We start from the raw sequence: 14,972 nt of genomic DNA on the forward strand, positions 1-14,972 counted from the left end.
GGATGCCTTGAGACTCTATTGTTAAGCTTGATCACATTTTCCTTTATTCCCACCTGGTTTTTGTTTGCATTGACAGTGTGCTCCAAAGGTATGCCATCAGCAGATTTCAAAAGCGTATGATATTTCTGCTTACATCACTAAGAAAACGACAAAATCACCGGCAGTTGTCACTTGTAACCCTTACTAGACTTCCTTTGTGTGGTCTCCATTTTGCCATCGTTTTCACAAGTTCCTCAGTCACCTTACAACCCCCCTTGTAGTTCCTGTTTTCTCTGTGTTTTCTAATCATTTCATCTGCTGCTTTATTGAAAAATGCATTTATCTTCTTTAGAAAATGGGGTGTGTTATCAGAGAAAGCTGTCAGGAAAACTTGGCTAGATCCCAGCTAACCTAAGCTCAGCAAACCGATTATTGCACTGATTGCATTTTGATTTATCTCAATGTTTCTAATTACTCTTTCCCTTAAAATTTGGTCAGGTAATGTATCTGTTTATTTCCTTCTTGATGTATTAGCTTTTCTGGAAAACATCAACAACATATTTGAAAACTGTAGCTAAGAATTAATTTGATTTTTTAGGCTAAGCCTGGACTATTTTTACTTCATTGGAACTTGATCGTTTTTGTTGTTCTTTTTTCTTTTTTTCATTTATGAATGTGAAGAATTTTGAGTATTTGTTTTAATGTTCTTTACAAGGAAAAGTTCAACCTGACATTTGGCAATTCTCACTATATCCCTGTTCTTTTTACTGTCTAAGGTGTAGCTTTCTGTTGATCAATTTTGTATTTCTCATACCTTGCCAGTTCTCTGTTTCTCTTTTCTTCTTTCAGATGATTATTTATGCATTTAGAACTGATGCTCAGCTTTACAAGTTTTTCCCCTTCATTGAGATGCAACCTCTGGATATTTTGTACCTTTTGCTGTAAGGTCATTCCAGGTGTCTTCTGCTGCCAGGTGTCTGACTCTTCTCTCTCTCACAGTCCAGATGTCTTCGTTTATTATTGTCTGTAGTTCAATATACTATCATTTTTAATTTACCAGCTCTTGCCCTTTGGAGATGAAGAACCCCAGTCCAGTTTACTTTGTGATTGTTCATTTTTTTGTGAACTGATTCAATTTCTTCTTCAAGCCAATGGGGACTTCTTCAAAATCCCATAAGAACCAAATGCAGTGTGGCATCACTTTCTGTGGAGTAATTGGCTATTCAATGAAGAAATAAGCATGCTATTGCATCTGCAGGAAATCTCAGCCTACTGTTATTAATAGCATTTATTCTCCAAGCTCATATCGAGAAAGATAAGTCTCACATCGTGAGGCAGTGCTCTGTAATAACCATCTCTGTAATAACATTATACAGGTTTGGATGCTGCCCAGATCTGGGCTATCCAGATTTCTAAGGATAGGTTTAATTTCTTCTCCCATAAGCTGTGTAAGTGATAGGCTTCAGCTTCTTTGTATTCAGCAGGAGGGGAGAGAGACAGCTCCAGGAGGTGATTCATCCTGTCACCGCTGTCTGAAATGGATTGGGTGAATCACTCCTCTGACATGCCTCTCTCTTCCCTCACCAGGAAGGAGAGCTGGACAATTCACTTAGACTGGGTGACTGGCCGTAAGGTTGCAGCATTACGTGAGATGAATCCCACCCCAGGAGGGTGGTTAGAGCTCAGTCTGTGACTTGTGCAGGTGTGCTCGAGCTCAACTTAGATGAAACAGTTTTGCTGTTGCACAGAGATAAAGAGCTCAGCCTGGTCTGCAGGCTCTTCAGAGGATTTGATCACTTTAATGGCTAGTTTTGCTGAGTGCAGGTCGTTGTAATTGCTTGTATCTAGCAACTCTAAGCATATTAGCTTAAATTTAGTTTAAAAAGGTCGGTATTTACTGTAGTCATACCTTTGACTGCAGTGGCAATGTGCCCTACAGCATTTCATAGAAAGGTTCTCAGCTCTGGTTCTTGGCCACTCTGTAAATTCTTCAAAACCAAAATGTGCTGAACATCAAAACACAGTGAAAAGCTCTTCTTTTTTTCCCTGTGACCTTTTCCAAGGCATTGCTTTCTGTTAAATGATGCAGTACCGATCCCCATTTTCAGAGCAAGGAGGATTTCAGTTTTAGAACACTTTTAAAATGCATGTTTCATTTTTTTGTTGCTCTTGCATATGTGCCCACAGCTAACAATAAATAAATAAAAAAATCATGAGGTGAAATCTAATCGAAAAAGTTCCTGGAGTTACAAACACATTGTTCCCTAATAGAAAAAAAATATGCACGGATTTACTATTTCAGCATACTGGGATTTAATTTTGAGGTTTAAGCAGATTTTAGTATATTTAGATGGTAGAAACTAATAGCTGTTTTTGTTTTTATTTTACTTTTTTAAACATTTACACAATAACTTCTTGCTGCAGAATACACTTATTAGATTAGCATGTAACCAGTGGATTAAATCTTTTACGACTTTTACAAAGATGCAGCTCTGCTATTCTGTTGCTCCTTTAGTGCAGAACAGACTCCACTTTTTCTGGGTTTAGGAGATCATCTCTGGTACTCATACTGATTTGAATGATTTCCTGCGCTTGTTCACCTTCATTTTCCTTTGGTGACGATGTTCACTTTATCCTTTTGCATGTTTGGCTTTCGAACCCTGTATAACATGACTTTCACAGCTTCATCCTTCCGATTGCCTGACATATTAGGGGTTCATTAAATGCAAGAGAACTTAGCTCCCTGTTCTTGCTCGAGGTGCAGAGGTCTGTTTCCATGGCGTGTATTGCAATTGCAGGAAACATTTTTTTGTCAGCCTTTTGGTCAGAAAAGTTTAGCCTGATGCAGACCCAGAGCTTAGACACTTCTGTCATCCTGGAAGACTGAAGTTTGACAACGTGTTAATATCTAGGATCTGAAATGGCAAGATGCAGGTCATTTTAATAGGAAGGAATGGTCCCTCTGCATGTCAGGCTGATGCTGTCATCACTTGTGCCCCCACTGTCAAACTGAATTTCCTTTCCTGGTATATCAAGAGAATTTGAGAACACAGACCTTGCAAGGAGCTTATGTCAGTAAACTTAGGCTTTGTTTAATCGTGAATGGTTAATTTAATTCCGAATTTGAACATCCATTCCTCAAAAATATCTTTCCGGATAAATTTGACATTGTCTACATCCTTCGTGGTGGCTTCAACTGTCTGCTAAATAGAAACAGTGGTACAAAAAAGGGATGGTTCAGAGCTGCTGCCTGTGTCCTCTCCTGATCCAATGGCCTTAGAAGTCACTGGGACCATCTCCTGTGACTCACACTAGTAACAATCAAGTCGATGATGTGTGTGAGATAGGAATTTGGTTCCAAACTTGACACACAAAATGCAACTCTGGAGTAGGTCATTTTTCAGTGAAAAGATTTCTGCAGCTGAGATGATTGAAGATGAGGAAGCTGAATGTCCTCATCTGATTAAGACATGATCAAATACATTAATCAAAACCTCAAGGGGCAGGATTGGATGGTTCATAACAAAATGAGATATTCTCAGTCAGAGAACACAGACCAGCGGCAATTACAGACAGTTGACCCAATTGACTAAATACGGCGATAGAGTGTCAAATGCTCCTTTCAGAAGGTTGGATCTTCAGTATGAAAAACTCGTGTTATTTACGCGGTGCTAGTGCCAAACGGGATTGCATGCTTCATTCAAGGTTTCTAATCACCTCTGTGTTCCTTGAGTGCTGAGATTACTTCAGTTAGAGTAGATGCTCATCCTTTTGTAGAAGGGTTTCCAAAATATTCATTACGAAACATAAATACAGTTAAAAGAAAAATGAAATTAACGGCAGCCAGCAATTAGTTGAGTTTAGAACACTGAATTTCTTAACAGCTCAGACTTAATTCAAGGCACTCAGTCTTTTATATGATTTCCACTACAGAGATCATTGCTGAATCTTAGGCAGAGCTTTGTGCAATTAACGATTGTGCATTTGCTGTCAGGCGGGTTTTTTAAGTGTAAAGGTACCAGCTTGACCCAACTCGGTACTTAAACAGCGTGATGGCTCACATGCTCATTTAGTAGGTGCTTAATCGCCCTTTCCTAGGTAGTGTTTCATGAAATAGGCTTATACAGCTTCCAATACCGTCTATTTATTTTGCAAGATTGGATATGAAATGTGAATGCTCAATAAATAGATCTCAATTTTTTTTTGGTCTTAAAGTAGTGGGTCAGACTGAACTGCTTTAAGTCTTAGAGTGAAACTTACTTAAATGAATTACTTTTTGGAAAGAATACATTTCAATGTCAGCTGAAATAAAACATTTCTCTTTGTTTTATACGTAAGAGATGTGATTGTTATCCGCACTTGGGTAAGAAAATAATCACAACACAAACTTTCTCCCAGACTTTGATATCAAAGCTATATTTTTATAGTAGTTGTACAACTGCTAAACTACCCATGTAATTTAGAGAGAGAAGATGTAATATAGATGGAGGATGAAATGTCAGGCTGTAAAGTCTCCTGATCAAGGGTTGACTCTCGACTTGGGTTTGTGCAGAAGAAGGTGCAGCGTAAGCCTTGCCACTGGGACAAATATAAACTACTGGGTGCAAAAAGGGGACTCCCAAGTTTAGATTCCAGGTCTCTAACTCGTTCCCAAGCTTTAGTCTTGGTAATGAACAATGACTCTTTTAAGTAAAATGGAAATAATGCATATCTCCTCGACCAACGCAATAGGACCTGATCCTACAAAACCACACTCTGCTGTTTCCTCCCTCTGATTTCACAGCAATTTGTGAACTTTAAGAATCAGGGATAATTCACTGAAACATACTGCAGATTGGTTTCCTGATATACTCTATGAAACTAATCTGTAATTTCCTTTTTTAATGTAGATACTGTGTCTGTGGGGGTGTGACCCTCATTCAGTAGTCCACTGCCCCCAGTCCGTTGTGTAATGAACATTGTAAAGGACTTCCCAGATTATTGGACAATTTGGCTGTTCAGAATGCCTCACAGACATGTATCCCAGAGCAAATAAGGAGATATACGTTTAGATGGAAACAGGAATGATAAACTAGATCTGTGTCTTGTGTAAATGCAAAATACAGAAATCAAAATGGGAAAGTTCCACTTCCCTCCATGGTATTAATCATCATGAGAGCTTGAATGCAAATATAGAACTTCAATTTATTAAGGATTTGGGGATCTGAAACAAATTCCAACAGGATTTGAAGAGCATACAAGAACTTTGTCAAACAGATGTATGTTACCTTCAAACATTAGTTGTGAAGAGAAACAGAGGTGCGAAAGAGATTAATGTTTTTCTGGTATGGAAAACTCCAGAAACTCCAGTTTTTTACTGTTTGATAATATAATTAGCCAGTGTTTTGACTAGACTGATTCGATAATGATGCATAGAAAAGGGCAATTTAATCTTGGCACAGTAACTAGGAATGTTTGCCTCATTGCTTTCTATGTCTTAATTTCTACTTTAAATTAAATGTCTTCAGCTTCTGAATGTTTTATATTAGAAACTTTCCTTTACAAACCTTCTATTTTGAGTCGCTAATTAATTTAATGCAGAAGTTAGGTATATCATGGGATTGCAATAGATCAGGAACATATTTTTCTTCTCTTTCTGCATCTATAAACTCGATTAAAATACATTGCAAACCATTTGTGCATTGAGGAGGACATACACATTTCTTGTTCCCTCTCAGATGTTTCTATTAACTTTTTGATGGTCCCTGTGCTTCTCTTCTCTAAATATTTGTACTTCCATTTATTTGTACTTCATTTATCTTGTGTGAAAAAAACCCACACTGCACAAGTACTTGCTTTCAGAAAATGTCTGCATTGTCTGTTGATAGAAAGGAAATTAACCCTCTATACTGCGGCTCTCGTACCAGTGCCTTGTGGTCTGTATCACCTCACTCAGAAAGGTGATGTGCCCTCAGTTATGAGTTCCATGTTCAGTCGGCAAGACATCTTATCAATAACAAAATATCCAGAGTTATATTAGCTGCAGCGAAGGATAATATGAGGTGGAGACTGTTGGACTAGAGGAAGTTACCCAGCTACTCTCTGACGGATGAGAGGAACAATAGGCAGGTTTCTCTGTAGCAACCCATTACAATTTCTGACATTTCTCTTGAGCGTCTGTTAATGCTGAGGTTTGTTGAGGTTAGTGGACCCCTGCTTTGGTCAGAATATCAATCCTCTGCTTGGATTTAATGGAATACTCTGGCTCTCTGAGAAGGTTCATGAAGACCCCGTTTGGATGATGTAGATCAATCTGTGACTGCTCTTCCACCACGTTTGACTTCCAGAGTCTCCTATTTACTACAAGCTGGCAAAGTATTGAATCACTCCTTTTTGCAATAAACATGCCATTCCTCACTTTTGATTTCACAGAACTCTTCTGTTACTTGGAATGACTGAGGTTGAATGAAGTAATTTATCCACCTAATGAATGCCAAACTTGATTTACCTTGATGAGGACAAAAGTACTGGAGGGGGAGGAAACTTTAATCTTGTTTTCTGTCATCTGGGGTATGAAAAAATTGTGTGGAAAGATTTAAAACTGATGCAGGAATCACTGTACAGCTTTCTGTGTTAACCAGCAGGATATTTCAGGTGAAATAATGATTTTTATTCTCTTCTAGGGGATCAGTAGCCTCTTCAGTTCCTTAAAAGTGGTGCGTCTTCTACGACTCGGTCGAGTTGCCAGGAAGTTGGACCATTATCTGGAATATGGTGCTGCTGTACTTGTACTGTTGGTGTGTGTATTTGGACTGGTGGCCCACTGGCTAGCCTGCATTTGGTACAGCATCGGGGACTACGAAGTTATAGATGAAGTCACTAATACAATCAAAACAGATAGCTGGCTCTACCAATTGGCACTGAGTATCGGGACACCATATCGCTATAACACCACTGGCTCAGGGCAGTGGGAAGGAGGACCCAGTAAAGACTCCTTGTACATATCCTCTCTCTACTTTACCATGACAAGCCTTACAACGATAGGATTTGGAAACATAGCACCAACCACTGATGGAGAGAAGATTTTTTCGGTGGCCATGATGATGGTTGGCTGTAAGTAGAATTTGATTTTATTGTGTTTAACCAAAAGGTAGTTGTATAGCAAGTGTGGTGGTTGCATAGCACGCTTGCTGTAAGCTTTCTGGACATCCTAAAAAATATGAAGCATCTGTAAATAATCATGAAATGAACTTGGAGTTATTGAAAACAGGAATTGAGATTGTGTAGTTGCTGTAGCCTTTAAATTGTTTGTGAGACTAAGGGTAGTACGTACGTAAGAGTGCCTTTTCTTTACGTTTTAAAGATGGCTCTGGTTGTGTTTGAAAGGTCTTGGCTGGAATTTGGTTAAAAGTTGCAGTGTATATTCAAATTCAGGTAGTTTGGCTGAGTTTTGCTTGTAAACCTGCACAGGCTTGGGAACGTTTGAAATGGTTTTAGCCAATTCTTGAAACATTTCGTGATTCCTTAAAGTGATTGTGTACTTTATGACACTGGTTTGACTTACAACAAGTCCTGATTTTATCGCCTGAACATGGTGACCTTTGTTACCAGTAAAGCTGGAAGTGAAGGAAATGGTCAAGATGCTGTGTTGCACCTTTTCTTCACTTCCTGCATTTTCACAGCTCTGCTGAAATAGTCCAAAAACAGTAGTGGAAAGGCACATTTCTCATTTCATGTGCTGCCAAGTTTAGATCACTGAGCAGCTCTCCAGGTTAACAGAAATCTTCAAAATATAGTAAAGACTGCTGAAAACGTTAATATCATTTGGGAGAATTATTTTTCTGTTAAATAAATAATTCTTGGTATTTCTCTGATGCTTTCTATTCTCTGAGCTCCATACAAACACTAAGCAATTATATAACAAGAAAGCAAACAAAACCTTTTGAAAATAAGATCTGCATAATCTCTCTGATAATTATCTCAGCTAACACTTTGAGCACATCTCAGAGAAATACTGAACTATAAAAAGGAAGTTTTCTTGCTACAGTCTTTCTAGATCTTTAGAAGATTAAAGCTATTTGTTTGGAGATTTTTAAATGCTTTTTAAAAAGAGGGGTTGCAGGTTTAGGGCTCTGCTTGCAGCGTGGTGCAAGGAAATTTCTACTGAACAGCATCTTTACGTGATGAGTTGATGTGCTTCAAAACATTTCAAAGTCCATAAAAAGCAAATCCCCAAGCCAGAGCATTAATGAGCTATTGCAGCTAGGCCATAGAAAACCTATAGGTGCTGATTAGCTGTTTGTTGAAACTACTTTGTGGTATTTACAGAAGACTGGGGGTTTGGAGAATAAAGTGGATATAGAACATTTTAAGTATCGTAATATTTACTTCCCTTGACTTCTGTGAGGACTTCTATTGCCCTGCAGAGGAGGGTCCCACTGAGGGAACTAAGCAGCCATGTTAAATGATTTAGGATGGGGCAAGAGCCATAAAAACATATCGAATGGTAATAATAATAGTAATAACAAATCAGATACGTGGCCTCAGTAAGCAAAGAGGAAACAGAGCTTGTAACATGCTTTAGATTTGTTCGAGCTGGATTGCACTCTTGCTTTTTCATCTTTGAAACACGTGTTAATGATGAGGAATACACATAGCAGTACCAAAGTTGACATTTAAATCAGCCTATATATGTGACATTGGATAATTTTAATGGTTTTTGTAAGTGTTACCTACAAGATTATTAAATGAACACATCAAATTTATAGGTGGTACTTGCAAGCTTAGTAGTTGGAAATCCATGAGTAGGTTTATAGGCTTTTGGGCAATGTCAAAAGTAGAATCTAAAATTCAAGAAGCATGGCAAAAGGACAGTTAATTTGCTTATCACATACAAATAATACCATCAAAATAAACGTGGCTTCTCTTGTGAGTGGAGTGAAGTGCAATGTGGCATACGGGAAGGCTACAGACAGAAAAAACTTTCTTTTTCATAGAATCATAGAATGGTTAGGGTTGGAAGGGACCTCAAAGATCATCTAGTTCCAAACCCCCTGCCATGGGCAGGGAAACTCTCCACTACACCAGGTTGCCGAAAGCCTCATCCAACCTGGCCTTGAACACTTCCAAGGATGGGGTATCTACAACTTCTCTGGGCAACCTGTTCCAGTGCCTCACCACCCTCAGAGTGAAAAATTTCTTCCTTATATCTAATCTAAATCTGTTCTTTTTCAATTTAAAGCCATTGCCTCTTGTCCTGTCACTACATGCCCTTGTAAAGAGTCCCTCTCCAGCTTTCCTGTAGGCCCCCTTTAAGTACTGGAAGGCTGCAATAAGATCACCCCGGAGCCTTCTCTTCTCCAGGCTGAACAGCCCCAACTCTCTCGGCCTGTCTCCATAGCAGAGGTGCTCCAGCCCTCGGATCATCTTCGTGGCCCTCCTCTGGATCCGCTCCAGCAGCTCCATGTCCTTCTTGTGTTGGGGACTCCAGAGCTGAACACAGTATTCCAGGTGGGGTCTCACGAGAGCAGAGTAGAGGGGCAGAATCACTTCCCTCGACCTGCTGCCCACGCTCCTTTTGATGCAGCCCAGGATAGGGTTGGCTTTCTGGGCTGCCAGTGCACATTGCCGGCTCATGTTGAGCTTCTCATCCACCAGCGCAGATTATTTGCATGTGTAAAAATGCTCAATTGTGATCAAATTGTTGAATCTCTTGCAAACATGTCAATGAAGATTTGAAGATTTTCAATTCGTGCATGTCAATATGAAGACTGCTCCTGAAATCTAAAGGAGTTGTCTGGTTGGTTGAATACTGCTTAGAAAATACACCAACTTCCAAATAGATAATGGTCGTGGGCTTTATACATGCAATATTTCTGCAAAGGGATCAGACTTGCAGGGTTGTTTAAACACACTTTGCAGTGCCAGCTGCTGAAAACATGACAGTCTGAATGCCAGAATGGGACAGGAAAGCACAACAAAAAGCTGATGGAAAATGCAATTTCTCAGGCAATCAAAGTGGCCAGTGAGCTTGGGAAAAGGATTTGGTCCCAAGAAAAGGTGTGAGAAAGAACTGAAAATTATTCATTTGAGTTGGTTTCAAAACAAGATGTTGCAGTTTTTCTATGGAAACAGTGTTTTAAGATAAAAATTCAGCAAAATCCAATTACAGTTCAGTCCGTAAAAAACTCTGGTCCCTGAACTAACTCCTATTATAAGCAGAAAAAGACTGTGAAACACCTTTGGTAGTTTTCCTGAAGAAGTTTGCTAATACCAGTAGTTGATATTGGCAGCGTCTTTTCTAACAGACTGTGCCAAATAAATGTCTTAAACTTAGCACTGGAATCGGTGATAGTAATTCATCACAATCCCAGCTGCCTACTCATGCGAACGTCAGATACGAAAGAAAATCTTCACTGCCTTGTTGGCTAGCAGCGCCTTGTTCTGCAAGCCAGAAGTTTCCTATTCGTGCTGGCGAAGTTATCGGGACCTGGGAGGAGTCTTTGGAGAGATTTGCAAATTCTTCTGGTGCGCAGGATTGCAAAATGGTGTACTTGTTAAAAATAGCCAAATTAAGATTCTGTAGCTGCTGATAAAGCAGTGCTCAGTGCGGGGTGGTGGCGGGGGAAACCCAGATAAAGGTGGATGCTATTCAGTTTGACTGGCAGTTTGTCACTTGTTTGTTCACCAAGGACAGAATTAGGTGGGATATTTAGGCTGAAATGCATCACCTGTCTTGCGGGAAAGAGAGCTTTGAATAACTTAACCTCATCTTGTGGAGCTTGCTTCAAATTTCTTTTTTCCTCACTTGCTTGCTCTTGGTGTCCAGTGCTGTTCAGCAATATTTTTTCTGTTGCTTCTTGACACTTGAAAAGCTAAAAATAGCAGACATAAAGCATCATATGAAAAGGGAGCAAGGTTTTTACAAGGGTTATTGTTTAAATACCCATTCTGCATTTGAGTTGCCTAGAGTTGCTGAATATGCATTGAAAATCTGGTTTTTGTAGCTCCTTTTGTTTTGATGTAGGTCATTTCGCCTCCTCTCTGTGCAGAACAGAACAAATAGGTAGGTCCGTCAGATCCTTTGAATGGATCAGGAATCGTTTAGCATTCAGGAAGGACCTTTCTTGTAAACTTCCCATTATCTTCTCTCGGCTCTCAGCCTCTAGAGAGAAACTCTGCCTCTGCTGGTGTGTGTTGCTCTAGTCCAGTTCACGGGCAGGTTTTAGGCTTCTGCAGCACAGCATGGATGTAGATGTAAAACTAACCGGTTTTGTGCCTTTCACAAAAAGGCACATTTTAAGGAAGAAACCAGAAAGATATCTTTAATTTGTACACCATTACTATCTTGCAACTCAGCTGGGACTTCAGCGAGCAGAAAGTCTTTAAAAGGGAAAAGGTGTTTTGAGGAAGGTGGTGATATGGCAGGGTGAAACAGCCTGCAGAATTCAGGAGAGATGAGTTCTTCCGAAGAAACAAGTGTGAACATTTAAGCCACAGGATTTTGCATGCTGCTGTATGTCTTCTTCCTTCCTGTGCTTCCACTGGGAGAAAAATGGCCAACTTTCCAGCTTGCGGCTCAAGAGGTCTCTGATGCACTTCCGCATGCTTCTTGTGTAACCTGGAGCCATCGTTTTGCCCCTGTCCATGTGCAACAATGAAATTACTCTGAATGTCATACAGCAGATTGCAGAGTCAGTCTAGCCCCATAAATATGGCATTTACATGAGTTTCTTTGTCCAGCCGAGTGGGCTCAACCCACCACATGCTTCATCTAAGCAATAACAGAATTCCAGTATATTCCACTGGCGACTGAAGTGCTCCGATGATCCTTGCTGCAAGGGAAGGTCAGAACAAGATATTGAAGGCAGGAGTATCAATTGAACACTGAATACTTTGTTGTTTCTCGGGATAGGAAGGTCCCATAAGAATCTCTTGGTCATCCATCAGTCCCCAGAAAAGCTGAGGAAGGGTGTTTTGTTGCTCTTACTTTAGAGAGATACTTACATCTTGTATACGTTGCTTGCTTTGGCTTCCATTTACTTCCAGATTTATGGGAAGGTGGTTGTGAAGGAGATAGATAGGATTTTTCAATGACTGGTTTTAAATAATGGTGAAGACAAGCTTGTTAATTCAAATTGGTTTTGTGCATGAGCAGAACAATTTGTTGTGGTGATTGTACAAGATACCTTCTCTAGGAAATTGGTCATTTCTACCAACTATTGGAGCAATTTCTAGACAACTCCTTCCAAAACTCAGTTTCTAATTTCATGGTGTGAAATGCTGACTTCCTGTTTTCATCTTAAAAATAGCCAGGATGATGATTTGGAGGTTAGAAATGAAAACAGATGTGATTGCTGTCGCTTTGACCCCAAGTTGTTATTGTTCAGGGGAGAGCTGGTGAAGGAGAGTGTGGGTGGGTTCCTCTTGATACGCTGCTCTGTTTTTAATTTTGCTGAACAGAGAGAATAGGACATGCTCTTTCCTATTGAGATCACGTGAGATGCTCTCATCAGAGCCACCTCTGGTTCTAAAACCTCTCATAATGGGTGAACAATGCTGAAAAGCTGCTGGTTGCTCATGGCACCCTCCTTGCTGCTGCTCAGCTCTTGTTTTGGAGTTGTGACGTGGACTGCCACAGACTATCAGTCATCGCTCCATTGATCTGCCAAAACCTAATTCGTTATTCAAGTGGGTTCTTTCATTGTTCAAGTAATGTTTGTCAGTTCCCTGCCAATATATGGTAGTTAGCCACTTGAGTGCTGTTTGTATGAATCATGGGGGTTTATCTAGTAAATTTGTTAAGCAGTGGCTAAGCCCACGCGCTGACACAACAGTGTGTAATTGTAGGAAAGCGCTTGTCTGGCAGACTTCCAAACAAGCAATCCCAAGAGTCCATAGGATTTAATTTTTGATCCCAAGGAAAATGCATGTGTAAGATAGCACGTTCTAGCAAAAATCCTTGCCAGTAGTGTAGATTAGATCATGTTTTTCACAGCAACAGATAGTAATCTGAGAAGGCTTTATATCTGCAGGAATTTATAGATTCGAGTGTTTAGCTATGGTTGAAATCCAGCTCTGCTCTAAGGGTGTCCTACAAGAGTCAGTCCTGTGTAAGGGCACTTTCTTTTCCTGCATGCATGTGGGATATGGGAGAGACACGGCTCTGCACTGCCTGTCCGGGAGCCGCAGAAGGGTTTGACTTCTTCAGCAGCAGAGGACTTGCGCCAGTTTTTGAGCTGCTCCTTACAGTTTCTCAAAAGAGGGCCAGCGAGGGAAAACATGTCTCTCTGAACAAGGGCACGGCCCCAATAGCGAGCTCTTAATTGCTTCAGCTGTGTACGGATGTAACCCCCAAACTGCGTTCGGCAGGTGGGGTGCAGGATGTTTCCACAGCAACCAGTGTGAAGTGGCTGGAGAGCTGGGTGACAGCCTGCACCCCCGGAAGGATTGCTTGCAGGTTATTGCCAGGTTAGACTTAGCAAGTTTTGTATGTCCTACAAAATTTGGGCCAGTGAGGGAGGGATGAAGCAGCTTCTCATCTCTTCACAGTCTTCTACATTGTACAATGTGAATTACTACATAGTTTGGTGAAACTGCCGTGTTCGATGCTACTGAGAGGAGGGCACAAGGATGCTTCCAAACTAGGAGCTCTTCTGCGTGCAACTGCTTCCCCTCCTGCTCCTCTGCACAAGCATGCATCCGCCTGGAAAGTCTGCACACTCCGCTGTGTATTAATAAGTACGTCTTAAAGACTGAGCATTTTATTCAAGGGACAGTGGAGATTTTCTGGAGGAGATCATTAGTTTCTAATTGGATTTCTAAGAGATGTAGGGCTAATGGAGGAGGAGACATTGATGTGAGGACTGCCTTGTGGTAAAGAACTGCTTGACCCAGAGTGGTTTTAAACATTGAGACAGGGTGCCAAAGATTTTCCCAGAAGGGGTGATTTGGGTGTATTACTAGCTGTGTCGTTCTGGGTAGGTTGGCATTTGGCCTCATCACCAATATCCTGCTGGATGAAATACCAGAAGTAAAGCTGTGCATCACCCTTACCCCTTCTCATTGAAGTGAGTATATCTTGATATTTCAGAGCTTGAAGAAAGGTTCTCAAAAAGTGACAGGACACCTAGAAGACTAGGGGTAAAGATTTCTGCGCAACTAAATAATTGATGCAATTATAAGTGGAACTGGGGATAAATTTACTAGTTTGGTATTTCAGATGAGGTGATGAGAAAGGTGATTAATTCGTTAACATCTAAATCAGGAGGGAGTAAAACTGTTTGTTCACATTTACCCATCAGCACACGCAGAAGGAAATGACACAAAGTTACGTGAAGTTCCCTTTCAGTGGGAATGTCCCCTTTTGAGTGCCATTGAAAAAACATTTTGATGCTTTTGGGTTGCTGGACCACAGCACCAGTGCTATCAGTTCTACAGAGCAAGGATATCAAGACTTTTCTGTGATACCTTTTAATTATTAGCAATCTCAGTTATGTCTCACAGCTGGAGCAGATGAAGTGTTTCCTGGCAGGTTATAGATCTCAAGAGTAGTAGCCAAACTTGGCAATCTTGATATTCTCTGAACAGCTGCATGGAAAAGGCTTAGAGTATAAATGTATCAGTAGCCTGTAGTAAAAGGCAAGTTACTCTTAGATGTAACATCTCTACTTTTTCATGAAACTTCAGCCTAAGAGCAAGATTGGGGTGGATGCAACAAGAGTAATTGGCAGAAGCACCGTGGGGGACACGTGCACCTTGTTTTGCTTTAACTCTGACATGGCAGTAGATTTTTAGATATCGAGGTTCTAGTTTATAGCAAAAGGACAACAAAAAGTCCTTCTATAAATACATTAATAACAAAAGGAGGGCTAAAGATCACCTCCAGCCCCTACTGGACACAGGGGGTACGTTAGTCACTAGGGATGAGGACAAGGCTGAGGTCCTTAATGCCTTCTTTGCCTCAGTCTTTAATAATAAGGTTAGTAGTTCCCAGGTGAGCCGGCCTATGGTGT

General features: G+C 40.5%; 1 protein-coding gene across 1 annotated transcript in view; it reads left to right on the forward strand.

Moving 5' to 3' along the window:
* KCNH5 (potassium voltage-gated channel subfamily H member 5) overlaps positions 1-14,972 on the forward strand; it is a 172,520-nt gene that overhangs the window by 57,390 nt on the left and 100,158 nt on the right. The window contains exon 7 of the mRNA XM_086613018.1: positions 6,642-7,071. Within this exon, the coding sequence (XP_086469144.1) occupies positions 6,642-7,071 (430 nt within the window). The remainder of the gene's footprint in view (positions 1-6,641; positions 7,072-14,972) is intronic.

The sequence above is a fragment of the Tauraco erythrolophus genome, chromosome 6, assembly GCF_009769465.1.
Source record: "Tauraco erythrolophus isolate bTauEry1 chromosome 6, bTauEry1.pri, whole genome shotgun sequence".
In the NCBI taxonomy this organism is placed as follows: Eukaryota; Metazoa; Chordata; class Aves; order Musophagiformes; family Musophagidae; genus Tauraco; species Tauraco erythrolophus.